Source organism: Pelecanus crispus, chromosome 9 (assembly GCF_030463565.1).
Source record: "Pelecanus crispus isolate bPelCri1 chromosome 9, bPelCri1.pri, whole genome shotgun sequence".
NCBI classification, from domain to species: domain Eukaryota; kingdom Metazoa; phylum Chordata; class Aves; order Pelecaniformes; family Pelecanidae; genus Pelecanus; species Pelecanus crispus.
Window position 1 is genome coordinate 19,452,629 of NC_134651.1, and position 20,396 is coordinate 19,473,024.

At 37.3% G+C, this 20,396-nt stretch overlaps 1 protein-coding gene across 1 annotated transcript in view; it reads left to right on the top strand.

Moving 5' to 3' along the window:
• The first annotated feature begins 10,100 nt into the window (after positions 1–10,100).
• SPHKAP (SPHK1 interactor, AKAP domain containing) overlaps positions 10,101–20,396 on the top strand; it is a 53,274-nt gene continuing 42,978 nt past the window's right edge. Inside the window, exons 1-2 of the mRNA XM_009484314.2 lie at positions 10,101–10,184; positions 16,639–16,749. Of these exons, the coding sequence (XP_009482589.1) occupies positions 10,101–10,184; positions 16,639–16,749 (195 nt within the window). The remainder of the gene's footprint in view (positions 10,185–16,638; positions 16,750–20,396) is intronic.

A 20,396-nucleotide genomic window follows, 5' to 3' on the forward strand; every position in this document is an offset into this window, starting at 1 on the left:
GAAAGAGCATGGCTGCTGCTGGGCTCTGCTGAAGCAGGGTGACATTCCTGCCCCAGAGCCAATGAGCACCTTCAGTTTCCTTCGTACTGTGAGTTATGGTCATTTGGTACTTTTGGATGCATTACAAAATACAAAAATTTCATGCTGCCATATTATTTTTATTTTTTAAAAAAGAAGCCTGGACAAGCTAATGGTTATGATACATATGGTCAATGTAGATACCCTTTTTGCTCATCATGTACAATCCAACTACATGGTCAGCTTCACTGAAGTTATTGTAGGATCATTCCTAGCCTGTGGTGAAAGTGAACTTGTCTGTATCTGAACTAAATCTAATAGAAACACTTCATCTGCAAGAACCAAGCATGAAAAAGAGCAAGTGGCATCAAAGAGCAATTTAATTTCTCTCAGATTCTCTGCAACCAAATCTCCTCTTGATTTCTGAGTGGATAACTGAAAATCCATGTCTACACATAGTCTGGTCTATATTTTTGCATTAGGTGTAAATGCAAGAATACTAATTTAGCAAGTACTCATGTAATCACACTGCAGGTAATGATAAAGTTATCTGAGAACTTAACCTAAGCTCAGTCGGTGGTGCTGCTGGACCTTGTGCATCCCAGTGAGAAAAAGTCAAGCATTTCAAGCACAGTTATCACAACAGTTTCATAGTTACTCTGAAGTTCATTACAAAGCAGTGGCTGAAGAAGCTCTGCAGCACCAAGGCAAAAAATGAGATTAAGTTAGTAACTCATTGATCTGATTCACCTTTAGACTCTCAGAAATAATGTCCTGTGTTCCTTATACATAGTTAGAAAGGCAGTAGGTTTTAGGGGGTAGAAAGAAGAAGGATTCATCTTGCCAAAAAAACCTTAATCATAATTTCTTGGACTGAAATCTCATGCTTTCCTTATGCTGGTATAAACTAGGAAAAAATTGAGAATGTTGCCTTTATACCTACCACTCAATCCTGTTAATCACATTACAAAACCACGTTTTATCATATTAGAAGCCGAGACAATTAGAGGCAACTTAATTTTGTTCACATCTCTGACAATGTTGTTATGCTTTTTAAAAGCCCCATACTTTTAAACAAGTGGGTTTTGAGGCCTTGCTTTCTATAAGTTATCACAGATTGCTATTTATTGACATATTAACTTAGCATCAAAATTGATAAGATTAGGAGCAAATAAGAATTTTTCAGGAATATTTTAGGCATGTAAATTATGTTAAATTACATTAAAATAAGATTTGTTGTGAATAAGCAATGACAGAATGTATTCTTTGGCATTAAAATAACTTCAGAATGTACCCTGACATTTTAACTAGATAGTTTATGAATATAACTGCAGGTGGTCATAGAAACAATACTGGATTAAAGAGAATAGGAAATTTCCATTAATATTTTAGATGAAGACACTAATTTTTAGACTATTGTTTTACTTTTCTGGTAGCATTAGTTAAGGTAAAAACATATTGGTTTCTGAACACTATTATAATCCTAAACAACATTTTGAAAGATTTAGGAGCAATCCAAACCAATTTGGCTTTCTTTCAAGTAAAAAGGGCTGGAAACCGGAATGGAGTTGAAAAAATAGTGTATTCACTAGATAGGTACTTTTGAAAGTACTTTAGATACTGTTAAAGTAAAATATTTACTATAATGAAATTGAGTTTAGTAGGAACCAACATCACAACTACATAGAGTAGTTTTGACTGATTGTTTTTTGAATATATGGATGTGTTGGTGAAGCTGCCTGTGCAAGGAAATGAATGACAATAGACTAGGAATTGCCTTCATTTTTACAGCTGTAGAAATGATTTTACAATTGGGTAATGTTATTTCTGAGAACTGAGGAAGAAGGGTAGACTGTGGAAGACTGTCTACCAAAGCTTCCAGCTTTGCTCACAGCAGCAAAGTCTTGGTTTTCTCAGGGGTGGGCGGAAGGGAGGAATTCAAGCAGGTGGGTTCAAAATTCAAAATGTCTTTGGTGGCTTGCCAAAATATCTACAAGCCACCATTGTGTTGAAGATGAGGGTAATCTGACCATTCCACTTAACATGCTACCTCCTTCATGAATTAGAACAACCACATAGGCTAGCATGGCTGTTTGGTGGTAGGAGGGATCATTCTGCAGTAGCACTGTGCCAGTGTTATAAAAGGCTTGGCATAAAACACTAGTTCAGCTAGTTGTATGCCACACAGATTCCTGATAACAGGATCACCTCACCCTATTCTTTCTCCCTCTACTCTGATTGACATGTATCTCAGAAATACTCCAAAAAAAGAAAAAAAAAGGAAAAGAAAAAAGAGGTTGTCATGCTTTACTGATTAGTTCTGTGGTTTACTGGTGGCTAGGGAGTCTTCAGGAATTTGGAATAAATATTTTATTATCATTTCCTTTAGTATTCAGAAACATGAACTTCTGTGATATGAAAAACTGCACCTTCAACTACACTATGCTGAAGTCAATTCTAGGATCTCACAATTTGTAATAAAGAACACTGTACAGCATGATATTATGGCCTCTTAGCTGGTCATACACATACTTTTTTTTTTTCCAAGACCTCAAGCTGTTCCATAATTCAGATTCTATGTTTAAAAATTTGGTTTTCCAGTATCACTAGTTCCTTTTCACTAACAGCTTTGCCCTTTTTTAAAGTAGCTGAAAGTGATTCTGCGACAGTAGGAAATTCCCAAACTTCTCCCTTAAACATCTGGGACAAATCAGCCCTTTGTTAATCCCAGATTTCCAAAGCCAGATTTATTATTTCTGAGGAGAGCTGGTACAAAGAATTTCAGAGTCCGCCGAGCATTAGAAACACACAATTCAAAACATGAAAGCAATATTCACCTTCCTATCACACACATAATCCTGAGTACCTACCACATTTCAATTACACTTTTACAGTCTATTGGATTTGTAATGAATCGAAAAAGGAAAACACTGGAACAGCTAGCAAGTTTTGATTAGCTACATGCATTTTCTATTCAAATAGAATCATGACATATGCATTTACTTTTAAGTTACGAACATCTTTGTCATATTTCTCTTCCTTTCAGAAATACTTAGTATCTGTCTTGAATTTAATTAATGAAAAGCTTTTATAGAGTGGATATGAGATCTTTAAAAGGTAAACTTTAAGAAAAGTTGTCAGATAGTGAAATACTTGATTGCATGTGCTGGGCTTTGAGGCTTGTTTTGTCAGTATTTGACTCCTCTTGCTCTAATGCTCAGAATCAGAAATACACTGCATGGGTCAATGGCAAAAGCTGTTTGAGAAGCTTGACTGTGAAGTTTGACTATATAATATAAACAAGATGCCAAAAAATACTTAAAAAACTAGTTAAGCCAAGATTAACATCCTCCACATGAAATCACCAGCTTCTTCCTATGTCGTGTTCCACTGGTTCTCCTGAAATGCCCACCTGACAGTTTGTGCATAGCAAAAGGATGAGAGGAGCAGTCAGAGAATGCAAGTTTTTTGTTAGATACAAGAAACATTTAAAACAGACTTTTAAAAATTGCCCAGTGGTTTATGGCATGAAAGCCTAATTCGCAACATCTTTGACTTCATCTTGAAAAATGCTGAGAATTTCCATTTCTAGTTGAAATCTGTGGGAGCTGCTTGCACATTTGTTATGTATTTAATTTGGACCAAATTTCACCAGATTCCAGCTGTGTCAGAATGTTTTTTCCATTATCTTTAAAAGAAGTAAGATCAGATAACATCACACACTTGGAATACTACACTGCGCTGCACTAACAACATAATCTATATTAAGAATAGGCATTGCCATCAGAAGTGCAGTAATAAGTTGCTTAACAAATACACAGCCATGAACATTCTTGTTTGAGAGGAAAAACAAGTGTTTCCTCTTTGTCCTCCTTTCTACAGCACAAGTGCTATTGTACAGTACACCTACATGTGCTAAGTGAATAAGGAATTTTTTTGGGGACATCTTTTTAAGAATATTTCTGATTTTGTATTGCTTCCTGCTGACTTAGTAGGCTTAAATAGCAGCAAGCCTATTGCTTTGCTGTAGAGGAAATGAAACTGCCTTAGTCTGTTTTTTCTGTAATACCTGTGCCTGGGTATAGTGAATTCAGTCTGTATCTCGGTCAAATCATCTTCCTTGATCAGCACTGCCCACTTAAGTTACGTAAATACAGACTAATTAGTTTGACGAATCCTTCCTTTAACAAGATTTCTTATCTTTCCTTCAGTCAAACCCTCAACAGTGCTTTAGTTTCCCACCTGGCTGGCACTCCAGACCTGAGTATAGACTCATTGCTTTTAGGGCAGAAAAGCAGCCTTGGCTATCTTTCAGTCCATCTCCATAAGGTGCAGTCCTTTAGCCCTCCCTGAATTTAAGGGTCTGTTCCTTAATCTTTCCCAGGTTCAGTCATTCTTCCTCATCAGACCTTAACTGGTCCCTAGTTGTTGATCCAGGTCTTCTTTTTATATATTCTAAAAATCTTCCAAATCAGAAACTCTTCAAAAATGATTGTTACCAATACTGCATCCTATATATAATTCTAAGCATTTTCTTTCATTGCCTTATGCACCCTACCAGGAAGAGATCTCATGGTTACTCGTGCTTTTTCTGTAGTCTCTTCTGACCAAGGTCCAAGCCTGTCCTTTCTGGAAGGTTTCCTTAGTAAGTAGCCATTCTACCAGCAAAACAAAGGTCCACCTGGAATTGTCCTAAAGTCATGTCAAGTCTGGGGGTAGGTGGGAAAAAGGCAGGATGCCTATCAGCTGTATGCAAAAGTCCAGTTTCTATTGGGTTGGCTCTCTGTCAGTAAACTACCGAAATACAGTTAACCAGCGCAAAAACCCCAACCCAATCATCTGTCATTCACCTCCTGATTGCCAACTCTTTGATTTGATTGTTAACTCTTTCATCCAAGTATAACCTGCCATAAGTATTGAATGTGGAGAAGTCTGTCAGACATGTACATAAAACCTTGTTATTTTTCCTTTAAGAATTCAATTGGTAAATAAAGGAAGGAAGGAGTATTTCTAAGTAGATCATATAAAATTTAGTTAATTTGGTTTACATTTATTCTTGAGTAAAACTTGTCTGTTCTTTTATAGTATTTTTAAAACATGATTTGAAAGAAGGCTGATCATTGCTAATGCTTGCAGAGGCTTCTAAATTTGTTTGCTTTTTTTTAATTTGGAACAGAATAAAGCGCATTCAGGGCCCTGTGAACATGAAAGGAAAAGGTTTTTTTATTGTGTGGTGTACCATAGTATGGGCTGTCTTTTCTCTGCTCCTGTTTTTCATTAGCATGTAGCTAAAGACCTGGCCTTTTTGCAGCCGTGTCACTGATAAAAATAAAATGTACATCAAGAGTACCCAACAGACATTATGAAATGAGCAATCTGAATATAGAGCATTTAAACTTTTACTCTTTTCAGTGCGCTGATCTGTAAAACTAGCAACCTAATCCTGTACCTGTTAGACTGCATAGATGCTCAGGTCTGACAATGATGGGAAACATTCAGTAATTTCAGTTCCCAGTGAAGTCAATAGCAGCCAAAGGAGACTGAAACAAGTCTATGAATACCTTACAAGATCAGACCCTGATATTGCTAGTGATTATATTCTTCACATAGGTTTCAAATCCATAACAAAATCAGAAAGACATTTGTTTGAGGTATTTATAGAGCGTCTGTTTGACTAACCATCTGTGCTCTGATTGAAGTATACACATGGTCCAGACTAAATAAAAACCAGTTCTATGGATTAAAATAGTAACTTTGACACTGTTACATCTAATGATTTTAATGCTAGTGACTTTGTTGACCTGGTTACATGTAAAGATAAATCTTAAAACTGTAAAATCTGAAAAGTAGCATGAGGAAAGAGTGTGACTGGTCTGTCCACTTCAAAAAGGCTTTGAAGTTAAGGGATGCTGTTTGCTGCATGCCTTTCAAAACTGCTGCTTGCTTAGGGTCTGGATTAAGCTAGCTGCCTTCCTCAATTTCTGAGTAGCTTTTGGGTTTGTTTCTGAGTGTAAAGGTAACAATATGCTAAAGTATTTTGCTATGCTTTCACTTGCGTCGTATTTCTATTTCAAAATGAGATTCATTCTTTTTTTTGTTGTTCATGGTGTTCAACACAAATATCAGCAAAACATCAGAAATGTCACCGACTAACTTGGACTTAATTGCACTGAGAAACCTCACTGTGTTTGTTCAGTTTGCTTCCTTCATCAAGATTATCTTTCTCATGGTTCAGTATGTTTTGTATGTTCAAAATGCTGAGATTAGGAATCATAACAAAAAGATGAAAAGCACCAGGCTATAATAGGATTGGTTCAAAAAATATATGTAATGTCATGTATTATTTATTGAAATTGCTCCTTAGGAACAATTATTGAACAGCACGTTTTTGGAAACTGGTTATGCTTGTTCAAGATGGTAGGAAATTGAAGTTTCTGATACTGTTTCACAAGATTAATTTTCTTTAGTGATAACCTGGGGAATTCTTTAAATTACCTCTTCTTAGTTGGTATAGCACCATCTGCCACATCTGCAAAGAAGATAATTATTTTTAGGAGCAGCTGTGTTTTTTTGATTAAGTCTTGAGTCATCAAGGTCAGTATTTTTGAATTATTCAACGTAGGAAAAGAGAAGCAATTGTTTTGCATTTTGGTCAATAATAAAGGATGTACTGTTACTACAGTTAGTGCCATAAACCTCATAGCTATTTACTACAGCCCTCTAATTTCCAAGAAATTTGTTTGCATTCTTTGTGAGAGCATTTAGCTTTGTAGGAAAAAAGTATCAGTCATCATTCACGAATCACTAAAACAGCACCTGGTGGCAAATAAGTGACTGTGGAGACTCTTCTGTTAATGGAAATATTAAAGTGAAAATGGAGTACTTCTTAACACTGGGTCATAGGTCCAGGTTCCCAGCTTCAGTTTCAAAAGCTGAATTGTAAATTAGGATCTCTCAGACCAAAGGAAAAATCCCCAAATGAGCCATCCTTTAACACAGGTTCGTTGTTATGCCTGTGGCCTTCCGTGATAGCTCTAAATCAGATGAGCACATCTAAGTCAGATGAGCATTCTCCGTCACATAACAAACAAGGGGAGCCAAGCAAAGGTGAGAATTAGGACCTGAAACCTTCAACAGCTTGCTTTATCTTGTAGCGAAAAGGCTCAGATCTGTGCCAGATGCCTTGAAAGACTAGTGCTTTGCGTAAACTGTTAATGTGAAGTAACGAGTATAGTACCTGAATGCAGAGCTATCATTTGATGGCAAGATGGCTACATCTCTGCAGCAGTTTCTTTCAGCTTCCTGCTGTTGAGGAACTAATGAGAGCAGGCTGCTTCTCAAAGACAGAATAGTTTTTCCCTGGGGAGTTAATGAAAACTAGGTTTATCTTGCTGGCTTTGCTGCAGAGTGAAGGTGGCAGAGCTGTATGACCTGAGGAGGGTCTCTTAAGAAATCACACACATATTGAAAATTAAAGCTTAGAAAGGGTGCCCACAAGATAAAGAAAGAGAAGAGGAAACTTTGATCTAACTGTGAGATGAGATAATTCAAAAAATGGATGTTGAAATGCCAAACCTGTGTTCCATGTTGAAAGAAAGACCCATGAAAATCTGAAGGTATCTAGACAGAACCTTATACACTGCACCTCCTTGAGTTATGGAAGACTCAGGTTTGTGACCTGAAGAAGCTCAGCTAGGTGCTCATTTTTTTCCATCAGTTAGTATGTATTGCTACATATCCACTTTGTGTGATACCTAGAGGTGTTCATGTAGCTGACCATCAATGGTGGCCAAGGTGTAGGGGTATGTGTTTCTCTGTACTTTTAGAAATTGTGTACCATAAACTCATGAGGAGAAGGCTGTGGAGTCTAAAACTGTTTCCAAATGCAGCTCTCATAATTTAGCATTTCTTTGTAAAAATTATTGTGTTTTTAAGTGACTGTGAACCCTGACTGTGTGAACCTGTTTGCAAACAGTGGGAGCCTAGAGTTCATATCACTAGCACAATGCTAGAGTTTAACTGCAATGCAGCATGAGAATAAGGGTTCTGCTCTACAGTTATAGCACAGGAAAGATGAACCCTAAAACAAAAAAGAAGCTCTGAAAGTGTTACAGATATTCGTAAATGTGTTGTCCCTTGTCCTGTGAAACACAGTTGCTGATTTTGCCTGTGCTCTGAGTAATCAGTTGGATGTGAAATATAGCTCTGAGGACTGAGATAGCTGACAAGAGAATTTAGGTTTACCAGATTTCAAAAACACCAAAGGCAGTTGTTGTTGCCTGTCTGAACTTCAGTCTGAGATGGAGCCTTTTTCCATTCAAAACATTTAACAGCATTCTACATTTATTTCACTCATCATGTACTTTTAACAAGCTTTTCTATATTTACAAATGAAAAGTAGGTTCATTTTGGAAAGAACACATATTTTAAAGGATTAAGAAGATTTTACAGATCTTTTTGCTTTCCACATGACTAGGAGGACAGCTTTACTTCTGTATGGAACATGGAGCATGCTACCCCTTACTGGAGTATCATCCAGAGATAGCACAAATTTGTTAATACTCCAGAACATGACTTCTCAACTGTCTTTTCCATCTATGCTTTAATGTAGTGTTCTATTTGTACTGTTTAATTAAGGTCCAAAAAGGCCTTCAGTTAGTGGCCCCACTATCATCATTGTTGCTTTTAGACGCAGCAACACTTCATGCACTAGAAGTTCAGTTCCCTGCACAGTGTAACTGACAGCAAATAGTCATTATCAGCGTATCAACCCCCTGTAGGGCAAAGCAGTGGCAAAGCCACTCTGTCTTCCTCTCAGTGAAGAGCAGGAGAAAACAATGGGCTTTGTACTTCAACCTGCAGGTCAGACTTGATTTGTAATTTACTATTAGATTGCAGAAGTGATGCATCTTATAAAAAGAGGCAATGCACAGCTTCTGCTGGGAGTACTGAGTTGTACCTAGTACAGAGGCTGCATCTAAATGTGGACTTATCAAGGAGGGTACTTAACCTATACAATATTTGACCCTCTGAATATGAGGTTCTTGTTTTTAATGAAGATATAAAACCAGAATGACTTCATATGTTTAATGTTCCTCATTCTGTTAAAGAACTTGGTATAAGGGCTATAAAATGCTATTTTGCTTTGTCAAATGCCAGAGAAATTACTGCCTGGGAATGTTACTGTTTATCTATATAATCTGAGCAATGGAGCAGAAGAGACAAAAGTTTCCCTTCTAGATACCAATGATGCTGCTATCTTAGAGAGTATTAAGTCGTATCACACTTTTCAAGTGAAGTCAATTAATCTACTGGTCTCATTTGTGCACCTGTATTCAATCCTCCCATGCAATTCATGAAGCTTCTCCCCAGTTAGCAATTAATAAGTGCTAAGTTAGTTTTACATTTTTCATTCACTCTTCTAATTCCAGCATATATAGATACTTTCTTTAATAATTATGGAATAGCACCACACACATCAGCAAAATTCTTATTGACAAAGTTACTTATCAATGGGAGTGGACAGATTCATATATTCATAAGTGGTCCTAAGCGGTTATCAGGTGAAATATACATACATGAACCTTTGAGAGAAAGGTAGCCTTATTGACATTTGACTGTGGATTTGGGCAGAAAGTGAAAGCAGCCTCCTCTTAACATATTGGCTTCTGCTCCAGTGAAGGTGACTTATGAAAATGCATTTTAGTTTTTAATTGAGCATACCAGGAAATTGCACATGGTCTGTTATCCCATGTTGGAGCTGATGAAAGATTATTAGTTAAGCCATGTTAACCTGGTTGCTTGTTATGGTCTATCACAACATGTTCCACATCTTCTCATAGATGACTTGCAATAAATTAAAAGCACTCTAGAGACCCAGTTTGGGAAGCAGACCTAGACTGTGTAGGATACTCTTTCCCTAGTACATTTCTGGAGAAATAGACAGCTTCTTGTAATCTAAGTTACTTCTCTTTACTGAACTGTATTTTGGTATCATCTGTTATCTATGTAGCTGAGTCACTGGAAAGGTTTTTTTAGGGTTTGTTTCTTTTTTGTTCTTCAGCAACTTTGAATCTCCACTGATGCATGAAGTCCCAGAGCACCAAGGCAGCAGCACAGACAGTTCGGCAAGCAGTTTGGGAAGCTCTGTCACAGCATGTAAGAAGGTAACTTCTAAGTTTATGTTACATTCAAAGGCAGGTATATCACAGGTTATAACTTTGCTTTTTAGGTTTTGTCTTTATGGGGAATACAAAATTTAACTGATACCTGAAAAAGAAAAGGACTGATAGAGAAAAATAAATTCTGGGTGCTGTTATGGTACCTTGCAATTTTGTCTGCCTCATCTATACTTGTCTGGTCCCAAAATATATTATACATATATGGGAGACAAAATCCCCCTGAACTTTTCTATTTTTCCTCATTATCTGACAATAGGAAATAAAGGCAGTGCATAGCGTGAATACCTTCAGGACTGCTCTTCAATACGTGGCAAGTTTCTGGGATCCAGCCTGAGGGTCCAGAGCTTTGCTTCTCTCAGGTCAATACAATGGAGGATCCATGAAACAGCTTTTCTGTCTTCCCTACTATCTGACTGAAAGGGTTTCAGCAACCCAGGAGGTAGTATAGATTTGACCGTTACTATTTTTGTTGCCTCATAGTGGGTTTATATGTAGTTATTTAATTTAGAGGATGTGGGAAAAAAAAAAAAAAGTGGTGCCTGTGTGTGTATAGATGTCATTAGGAGGAAACAGATATGACTCGCGTTATTTTATGCATGTAGGTAATTTCAGTACAACTGAGAATACAGTGGTGAAGACCGTGGACCTTTTATTCCTCCTCCCCAGGGCCAGATTATGGCAGTACAATCTAAGGGAAGGGGGCACTACCAAAGACCTATTGAGGAGGGCAGGCCATCTTTCATCTCTCACTTTGCAATAACCCTCAGAGCTCTACTGTCTCCCACAGGCATAATTCTAGACATGATAAGAAAGCATTTGTTCTAACACAGAAATGTTATAAAACTTCAGAGTTCATTCAGTTTTCCCATAATTCTTACTTTTTTTCTTTTTCTTCCACTAGTAATAATAATGCTTTCCTTCCCCCCACCCCAAAAATCACAACAATATATATTTATATATGTAAGCAGAGAGAGAGAGAAAGATAAAACAGGTAGAAGATAGAGATTTATTTTCTTCATCCTGAAAACCACACTGTGGGTGTGGGGGATGTGTATGGTCTGTCGACAGAAATTTTGTTAGATGTAAAATCATTGATATAATAAAGAACTCTAACAGACTGATGTGTATGCTGGGACTGGGCTTCTCCAGCTCACCCCAACATGGCTAAAAGACAAAGTGTCAATATTTCATTTGATCAAAGGGTTTGTTTATTTACAAAAGAATACCTGATTTTTTAAAAAATGCTGCTGACTGTAATTGGAATCTTCATATAGACAGAAATAGGCAGAAAATCCATTGTGTAGGAGAACATCTTAAATTTTCATTTAATCTCAGAGTTGTCTATTTTATGTAAGACTGAAGGACAGTGGCACAGCACTGAGAAGTGCCATCACTGTGTTTACAAATGCTCCCAGCATGGTCACCTTCAGAAGCATCACACCCTTTTGAAGGCTAGCCTTTACCACGTGATTTAGAGCTGCTTCACTTGTCTGATCCCTTACATTTGAACTTTTCATTGTAACACGAGTTAATTTTATGATTGTCGGCACACTAAAAGAAGTGATTCACTTCTGCCAACACTTCTGACAAACAGCAGGATATTTTGGGCTTCTTTACAGCATTGTCACAGAATGTGTTACCATTCTTTTTTTGTGTGGAAAAGGATAAAGAATTACCAAAAATAGGCCATTACTTTCTCTTTTAATCTCTGTTAGTTACAGTGATTTTTAAGTTAGATGTGTAATTGGTGGTGGAGTGAAACACTGTGGTTTCCTGCTGCAAGGGAACATTTTAAACAGTTGACTTGCATGTTTGAGTAATTGTATTTGGCATGAATGGCTCCTGTCAGGAACCATATAACATGTGGCCTGTTACTATACAGATCAATATGAACAAATGCAGAAGATGTGCCCCTTGATATCTCATCTTATTCTGTATGTCCCACTTTCATATCTTTTTTGATAAGTAGTAATTAACTAAAGCAATTAAGATGATCAGCCATGAAGACGCAGATGTTTCATTTGTGGAGCAGAGCCTTTTTAATGTTGTCTCGGTTATAGATATTCACTGTATTTTAATGTCTTATGATCTAAATCAGGGAGCAGGAAGCTGTTACACTAAACTCACATGCATATTTTCCTCTGGGAAAGAGTGACTTTTCTAATCCACACTCTGCTAGAGGCTGATTTAGTTCATTGATTCACAACACACTGAGTAATGCTGACGGCTGAGTCTCTAGATGAGAGTGGAAAACTTTTTTTTTTAGAACCATGAATTACTGCTGATTTCACATTTAGTGCACGATAAAATTCATCCTGAATTATTTTCTGAGTGTGATGATCCTGCTCAGAACCAGATATACAGCAGTATAGTGTGTGCAGCTGTTACACATAAGTATGGTCAATGAATCAAGTTCTGCTTTCAGTTGTGCTGTTGCAAATCAGAAGCAACCTTGCTGAATTCAGCAAAATTGCTAACAATGTATGTCAGTGGGATTGGCCCAGAACTTGTCTCAATTAGATAAGAATGAAGAGAAGTACAAGATAGGAGTAGGAAATTTTGGCAAGTGATACTGTTTGCCCTAAAAGTGCAGGCTGTATAAAAGAAGGATGCTGACTGATGGCTGAAGTAGTACAGGTTTAGATTTCTTATCCTTTGGTAGACCAGCTCAGTATATTTTGAAAATATGCTTAAATGCAAAAATGGCAATCAGAATGTACCGGTAGAGTTACATCTCTGAGGAATACCAATTCTCATATTACATTTCATTAATTAATTAGCCCTGTTAATTTAGGCCAGCTCCTTCAAGCTTATACACTTTTGATCATTGCAGTCATACATTATTTTGCTATAAGGACTTCAGTATATTCCTTTAAAAGCATGAATATCCCAGCAAGTTTTAATACATATGCAGACTCTCACTTTATATAAACACATGCACCTAGTTAACAGGGAGAATTGCCTTACAGTAGTGAGATGGTCTAAGAAGTATTACATTCACTCTTACTGCATGTTTGTCTTTGACAGTGATAATATTGCTGTCTGTTACCAAAGAAATATGCCCAAAAGTTCGCATGGCTTCTATATATGCATTTTTGCATAGCAAGTGTGTGTAACCCTACTGTGATCAGCATTGCGGGGTGGCCCAAACTATCCTTCCTCCAAAGAACTACTAATGGGAAGGTTCTGAGCAATAACACGTCTGTAATCATCTGTAAGGGTCCTAATGCAGAACGTTGCATTTCATGAGATAGATTTTAAACTCATCCAAAGTTTACCCCTCATTCCCGCCACTGCTTACTCAAATGTCATCTTCCATCTCCTAAACACCATTCAGATATGTGTAAAACCAGACCATATGCAAGGAGGCCTCTCCCACATGTTCCTGCATGCCTCCCTTTCCCAGAGTGCTGTCTTTTCTGAGTAATTTCCAGAGGCTTTCCAGGTGACTTTGGGTCAACCTGTATTCCTTAGGTTGCTGACCTCTGCCAGCTTCTGCTGCATGGACTCAAGTATATCTGGTTTTGTTTATCTCACCTGTCTTCTTCAAAAACAAATTGCTGCAAATTATTTTCTCCAGCCTTCAGTAGTAAAAATGTTATGCCTGTTGCACCCTTCTTCACATTTCTGGCTGCATTCTCAAGTGCCTGTGCAGAACTACTTATGCACACATGAGAGTAGAATCTGGCTCAGGGAAAACATCATTCGACTAATGTTGTTCATCTCCTTGAGGCAACTTAAAAATCACATGGTGTCCAAAACTTCCAAGTAATAATTTCTACCCTTGACTTCAAAGTCTATTATGAAAAGCTGCATAAAAAAATTAAATGTACTATAAAGCCTTGCAACTTATAAACCATCCTGGAGTGACCCAAGCTTGGCAACAATGACCTGACCTGAAACATTTGTTCAGGAGAGTTTTTTCTTCTCTTGGTGCTTTACCAGTATTTGTTTCCTGATAAAAACATCCTCTGAAAGGAGCAGCGAGCTACAAGGATCATTTAACATCCCACAGGAGGAAAACTAGGTAAAGTTTGGACTGTCCAGCTCATTTCATGGGTTTATCATCTACAATATACATCTGCTATGATCTAGCTGTTCTGAAATGTTGGGTGTGCACACCAAGTTCTTATGAGACAGAGTAGTACCAAGGATTTGAAGCTTGTTTCTGCATGATAATTGCTGCCTATTCTGGTTTCTCAGAAACTCTCTGAGATTCGGGAAAGAAAGATCTGAAGTGATTAAGGCTGAAGACAAATTCACTGTGATTTTTAAGGAAATGAAACAAGACTGCTTGTTACAGCAAAAACTATTTGAGCTAAAAATAGCTGTTTCTTATGTATGCAAAATTATGTCTTAACAGGTAATTAGAACTTCAACCCTTGAGGGTAAGAAGATCTAGAATCAGATGAAATCTGAAATCATATATATATATATGTAGATATGTGCGTGTGTGTGCATGTATGTATCTGTTCAATTCTTTATGTCCTCATAAAAGCCTCAGAGGATGGTAATTTTTGGAAAAGAGGAAAAAAGTGCTTGATTCTAGATTTTACCAACCAGCTTATAATGCTTCAGTATTTCCACATTTGAAAACATTTCTTAAAAAACAAACAAACATACAAAAGTTTGTAACACTAACAGGAAATTGTTTCTTTGGAATATGAAATATATTATTTTCCCCATGTAGTCTCAGAGTTAGTTATGGTGGCAGGAATCTTTTTGTACTGAGGCAGCAAGTTATAAAATTTATTGAGTGCAGAGTCATTCAACGGGTAAACAAGATTAGCTAGCAGCCCCAAAAAGAGACTGGTGTTGATGTGAAGCATTCACAAGCCTTTGTCATTCTCAGAACAAAGTCTTTGGGCACAGTGCTTTTTCTGAGTATTTTGTGCACCCTAAATTTGTATTCAGAAGCTCTTTGGAAGAAATCCCATAGCAGGGCTGGAGTACTGAGAAACAACCACCACAAAGGTGCGAAGCCTTTGTGGACGGCACTGAAGAAGGGCACTGAAGCAGGCCAAACTTATGGACTGTGGTGTTCCCCATTACCTTCTCATCCATCTTCTGCTGACTTTTATTCAGAAATCAATATAGAATAATACAGGAAGTGCACTATTAACTATCTAACTGGCTTTCTGCCAGAAAGATAAAAATTAAAGTCCATGCTATTCTGTGGGGGCTAATAAGCTTACTTCTGGATTGTCCCTGAGTATTAGAAAATCATGTCAACTGTCCAGATCAGCTTTCCACAGTCATTCATCTTCCCTGAGAAATGAAGACGCCTCACAAGTTTTTCTCACCTCTCTTCCTAAGGAAGGGATCTAGGCTTACGGATCAAGTGTTCCTGAAGTAGGACAAAGGTGTGTCAATGCAAAACATGCAGCAAGGTAAAGGAAAGTACTGTGGATAGATTTTTTTTTCCAGGTAGAGCAACAAATTTATATTTTAAAATATCATTATTAAAATAAAAGGCCAAGGAGCTAAGGTACAGCCTATTTCCATGTAATGCAAGAAATGCAAGAAGTACAAATAAAATATACATCCATTTCACAAACATACTTCTTAACATTGCTGCCTGGGGAAGATGGTAAGCCATATGAAATATTCTATAAGTAGCATCATTGTTGCAGATATTCTTTTCCTGCTGTTACCTAGTTGTTTTAAAAATACTAAGGGTCCCTGTTTCTCCTGGAAGAATATTAGTAAAGAGGCAGCAAGTAAGGAATTCAGATCAATCTAAGCATTGGACTTGCAAAACTGGCTTTGCCTCTTTATAGTTTATAGATATCTGTAGCCCCATTTTGGTTTTGTTTGAGCAAAGCTCGTGGCATAAGCTGTAGGTCTGAGTCAACACAGAGATATTAAATGCAAAGTTCTGGTCTCGGGGTACTGTCTGAGCTCAGTACTCATTACAGCAGGTCTTAAATACTTTAGCTTCTCAGAAAGCAGAAAAATGTGTTTAAGAAGAAAGATTTTGTAGCCTAGGCAGTCCCAGAAATGAGGCTGCTGGCAGAATGAATAGTACTGATCTACTGTGGAGATACAGTAAATCGTAAAGGCTGCAAGTTTGTGCACTCTGGTATAATTAAATAATTAGTTTTCCCAACATTTATGTTTATCACTTTAACACAGAACAAAACTCTTTGCAATATTTTCCAATCAAAATGTTGGGTTTAGGCATCTCCTCCAAGTATCTCCAAGGACTTCCAGTTCTGAAAGCAAATAAGCTAATACTTCAGGGGATATATAAATCACTGAATTTAAGGTGCATTAACTGGACAGGTCCAAAAGGAACAGGGGTCCCAGTCTTGCCCCCAAAAAACTTTGTAGGCAAGATTTCCTTTGAGTTACCAACAATAGAGTTCAGGCCCCCCAAAGCACAGTAGGACTGTGTAAATTTTTTAATTATTTTAACTATTTTTAACTATTTTAACAGATTCTCTGCAGTAACAGTCTGCTAGAATCAACAGACTACTGGCTGCAGAATCAGAGGACACCATGCCAAATTGGCTTTCTGGAAGACAAGTCAGAAAGCAACTGTGCCTCAGTAAGTACTCCCTGTAATCTCCTCTGGGGAAAAGTCTATTGAGAGTTATTTGGGTAGGATGTGGGGCCAACCACAGTACATGTTAAATTTGAAAAAGTCAATGACTAGCTGACACTGAAATTATAGCAGTTGATCTATATTTTCTGTAATTTCCAGCCTTCTGTTAAAAGCAAACATACAAAGCAAAAATGCTTACAGATTTCTATACAGAGCACAGTAATAAAGATTACTGCAGAGGTTTCCACACATTTGGCCTTCAGACTTTGTGGCTTTCCATATTTTTTTATGTTCATAATCTGCAACTGACAAGAGAGAAAAATAAGCCAAAGAGAAAATTATTCCAAACTGTAACTTGTTAAGTGGCAGGTTGGAAAGAGCAGATGTTTAAAAGGCTGCTCAATGTTCTTGAAGGCATAGAGATACAATTAAAGAGAAAATTCTTTCCATATCAGATGAGGAGAAGCTGCTAAAGAACTCAAACAGAATTATTTTACATTTGAAATGAAATTTAAATCTCACTATTGTGGGTTATAATGCAATTAAGAACAGCTTTTGGTTAAGAGCATACCAATAGGAATCGTTTTGTTGCTTTACACACTATCTACATGAAACTGGATGGAAGTATGTTGCTATGATTGTAATAGTTTTTTATTTGATGAAGGACTCAGGAGAGCAGATCCTTACTCGAATCCCATTTGATTGCTACTCCCCGCCCCAGTGAGCCAACAAAGAGTAGTTTAATCTCAGGCGAAATATTTCCAGCACTGCTTGTGCTGCACACAACCTAAAGACCAGCTGAGGGCTCTCCTGGAGTCTGCTGGGATTCCCTCAAGGATACAGACATTTCAGCTCTAGCTAATGAACCCAGACACCTGCTGTCAAGAAACTGAATCTCCATCCCATAGTGGCAATAACTGGAGGCTTTGTGTCTTGCCTGGGGGTGATGCAGCATGCTTGAGAACAGCAGGAGTGATACAACAGTGTAATTACAGCAGTTAAAAATTAGGAATATGGTCAAAGGTTATAGGGCTCAATTCACTGTCATGTTGTCCACTGGACTATCAGTTTCCACAAGACAGAGTGACCAAAATACACAACCTAATCAGACTGTGCTAGTAAGCAACCATACAAGGTATAAGGTGAGAAACTAAACAGACCCCTGTGTCTATATTGGATGATGCTAGACGAAACAAGGAAGGGGATATTAGGAAATTAGTACCACTAAACATTACTCCTTAGACTCCCAAAGCTAGATAGACGGCAGTTTCCTGTTCTTCAAGCATTCTGCATATATTCTCCCAAGAAAATGGATCACAGTATTAGGAAGCACAAACATTGTTCTATTGCAGCTGAAATGCTGTCACTTGAACAGTATCCTGAATACATTCTTAACCAGAACGGGGTCTTCAGGCAGGTAATCAGTGGTATCCTTGTTGTTTGATGTACGAAAGGATTGCTTTTAATGCAGAAAACATTGAACACAGTCACTTGGTTTTACTATTCAGTATTTCATATCCTAGAAAAAGGCTTATTTTCTCAGAGGAAATGATTACTCCAAATAATAATAAAAAATGAAATATGACTTGTTTTTTGATATGTTGAGCTTTGACTTTATTCTTCATGTTTCTCTGAATCTTATAGGAAATTATATCTATCTCTGATAGGATGGAGGTACCGAGAAAAGATAGCTTGTTAAAATGAGACTATACTCAGATTTGATTTAAAAATACCCAGTATAGCTGCTTGATACATGCTTTTCCTCTTGAAAGCACAGATCAGGTTTTATCTAGCCCTGGTCAGTCTCTTTGTAGGGAAAATAAGCATTGCTCTTACCATTCTGCAGATGTGAAAGAACAGGCAGAAGTACTGAAATGACTTTTCGTTACAAGCCCAAAAGGAGATTCTGAGATAAGCGGTTTCAGCAATTCACAGACCCAAATCTCATGTATGCTGAATGCCCACAATTTTCCCTGGCAAAGTCATGCAAGGTGATAATTTTCTTTTAATCCCCGCTTTGTCAAAGAAAAGACAAACAAGACAAAGCTCTTTCCTAAGAAAACAGCTTGTTGTGTGATGGTGTAGTTTTGCTTGTAGGCAGAGGGTAGGCTTCCAGGATACAGAACTGCCCCACAGTTCCTAATGCTATCTTAAACTACGAGATCCTGACTGACCCCTTTCTTACATGGGAGGAATATTAGGATATGTTACGAAACAAGGTCTGCCAAGTCATCTTCTCCTATTGCCTACTCCTTGCATAGTGTGCATATAGGACAGTCAGCTTTCCCTGTATAGCTTTCTGAACATAGTGCCAACTCTACATACAAAAAAAGTTTCTCAATTTTCAAAGAAAAATTTTGGTACCTAGTTGATTCTGCAATTTACAGTTATCACTATAGAAGAAAAGAGATGATAATGAAAGAATTTTGTATTAATGAGATTGAAGTGGAATGTACAATGATATATTGAGTGAAATTAAAACATCATATATAGAGAGCATTAATTTAGAAGCTAAGAAGTTAAATATTATTTTGGAACATCACTATTCACATCAAGAGAAAAGGTATTTGGTGGCCTGGAAGCTTAGTTCTTGATCTGTCCCTCGAAGTTGTGCTTTTGAGGTACTGTTAAATAGTTACTCATAAACTGTTATAAGCAGAACTGAAGTTTTGTTCATATTCCTGGTTAATTTGTTCCGAGTGTTAGTACAGTACAGAGTTTTAATTTGGGTGCCTAAAAAGTTGCACACCCAATGTAAATACAAGCAGTAAACTAGAAAACTTTGACATTAATCATCAAACTTGATATGTGGATCAGAGTGTAATTTTTTCAGAATTGCTCTCCTCACCTTAGATACATGGGTGGTTCATTTGGCTATGCACAGTACATGAGCAAACCAGGGAACAGGGAATACTTAACCTCTGTGCAAGGGTTAAGCATCAGTTCAGTATCATACTCGGAACCTGCAAAGCATTTCATTCTGAGTCCTTTCCAATGAGTAAATGAGCAGAAGCTGCAGGAATGAGGGAGGAAGAAGGATATGAACATGGAATAGTTTTCCCAGCTTCTCAATTAGCAAGCAAACCAGACTGCCCTTAGCAGAAAATATGTTCTATCTTCTCTTTCACGTGGAAGATTTTATAAATTGATGTTGCCAATGGTGCTAGAGATGTTTTAATCAAACTGCCTCTGAAAGTTGTCATTAGGTTTGCAAAAGGAAAAAAGAAATCTCAAATGTACTATATCATTAATCGTTGCTTTCCCAAAGATAGCTGGTAATACCTTTAGTTAAAGTGTTCCGTTTTCATTTGGAAACAAGTTTCATGCTAATATCATAATTAAATAGTACAGATTTTAAAGGTAGTTTAATTATGGAGGTCTTGTTTTGTTTGTTTCCACTGAATGAGAACTTAATCAAAATCTACCTAATAGAATAAAATACATGGATTCATGAGATGTAATCATTCATAAGCTGCACATAGTGACTTATAAATGTAATTAAAATATCTGTAATGTGACATTCTTATTAACCCATGGAGAGACCTCATACAATAAATGTAGTTTTACATAAATATCTGCACCTTTGTCCACTCCATTATTGCCAACTATCTTTCTCTGGACCTACATCAAATGTTCCCTGCTTTGGACAT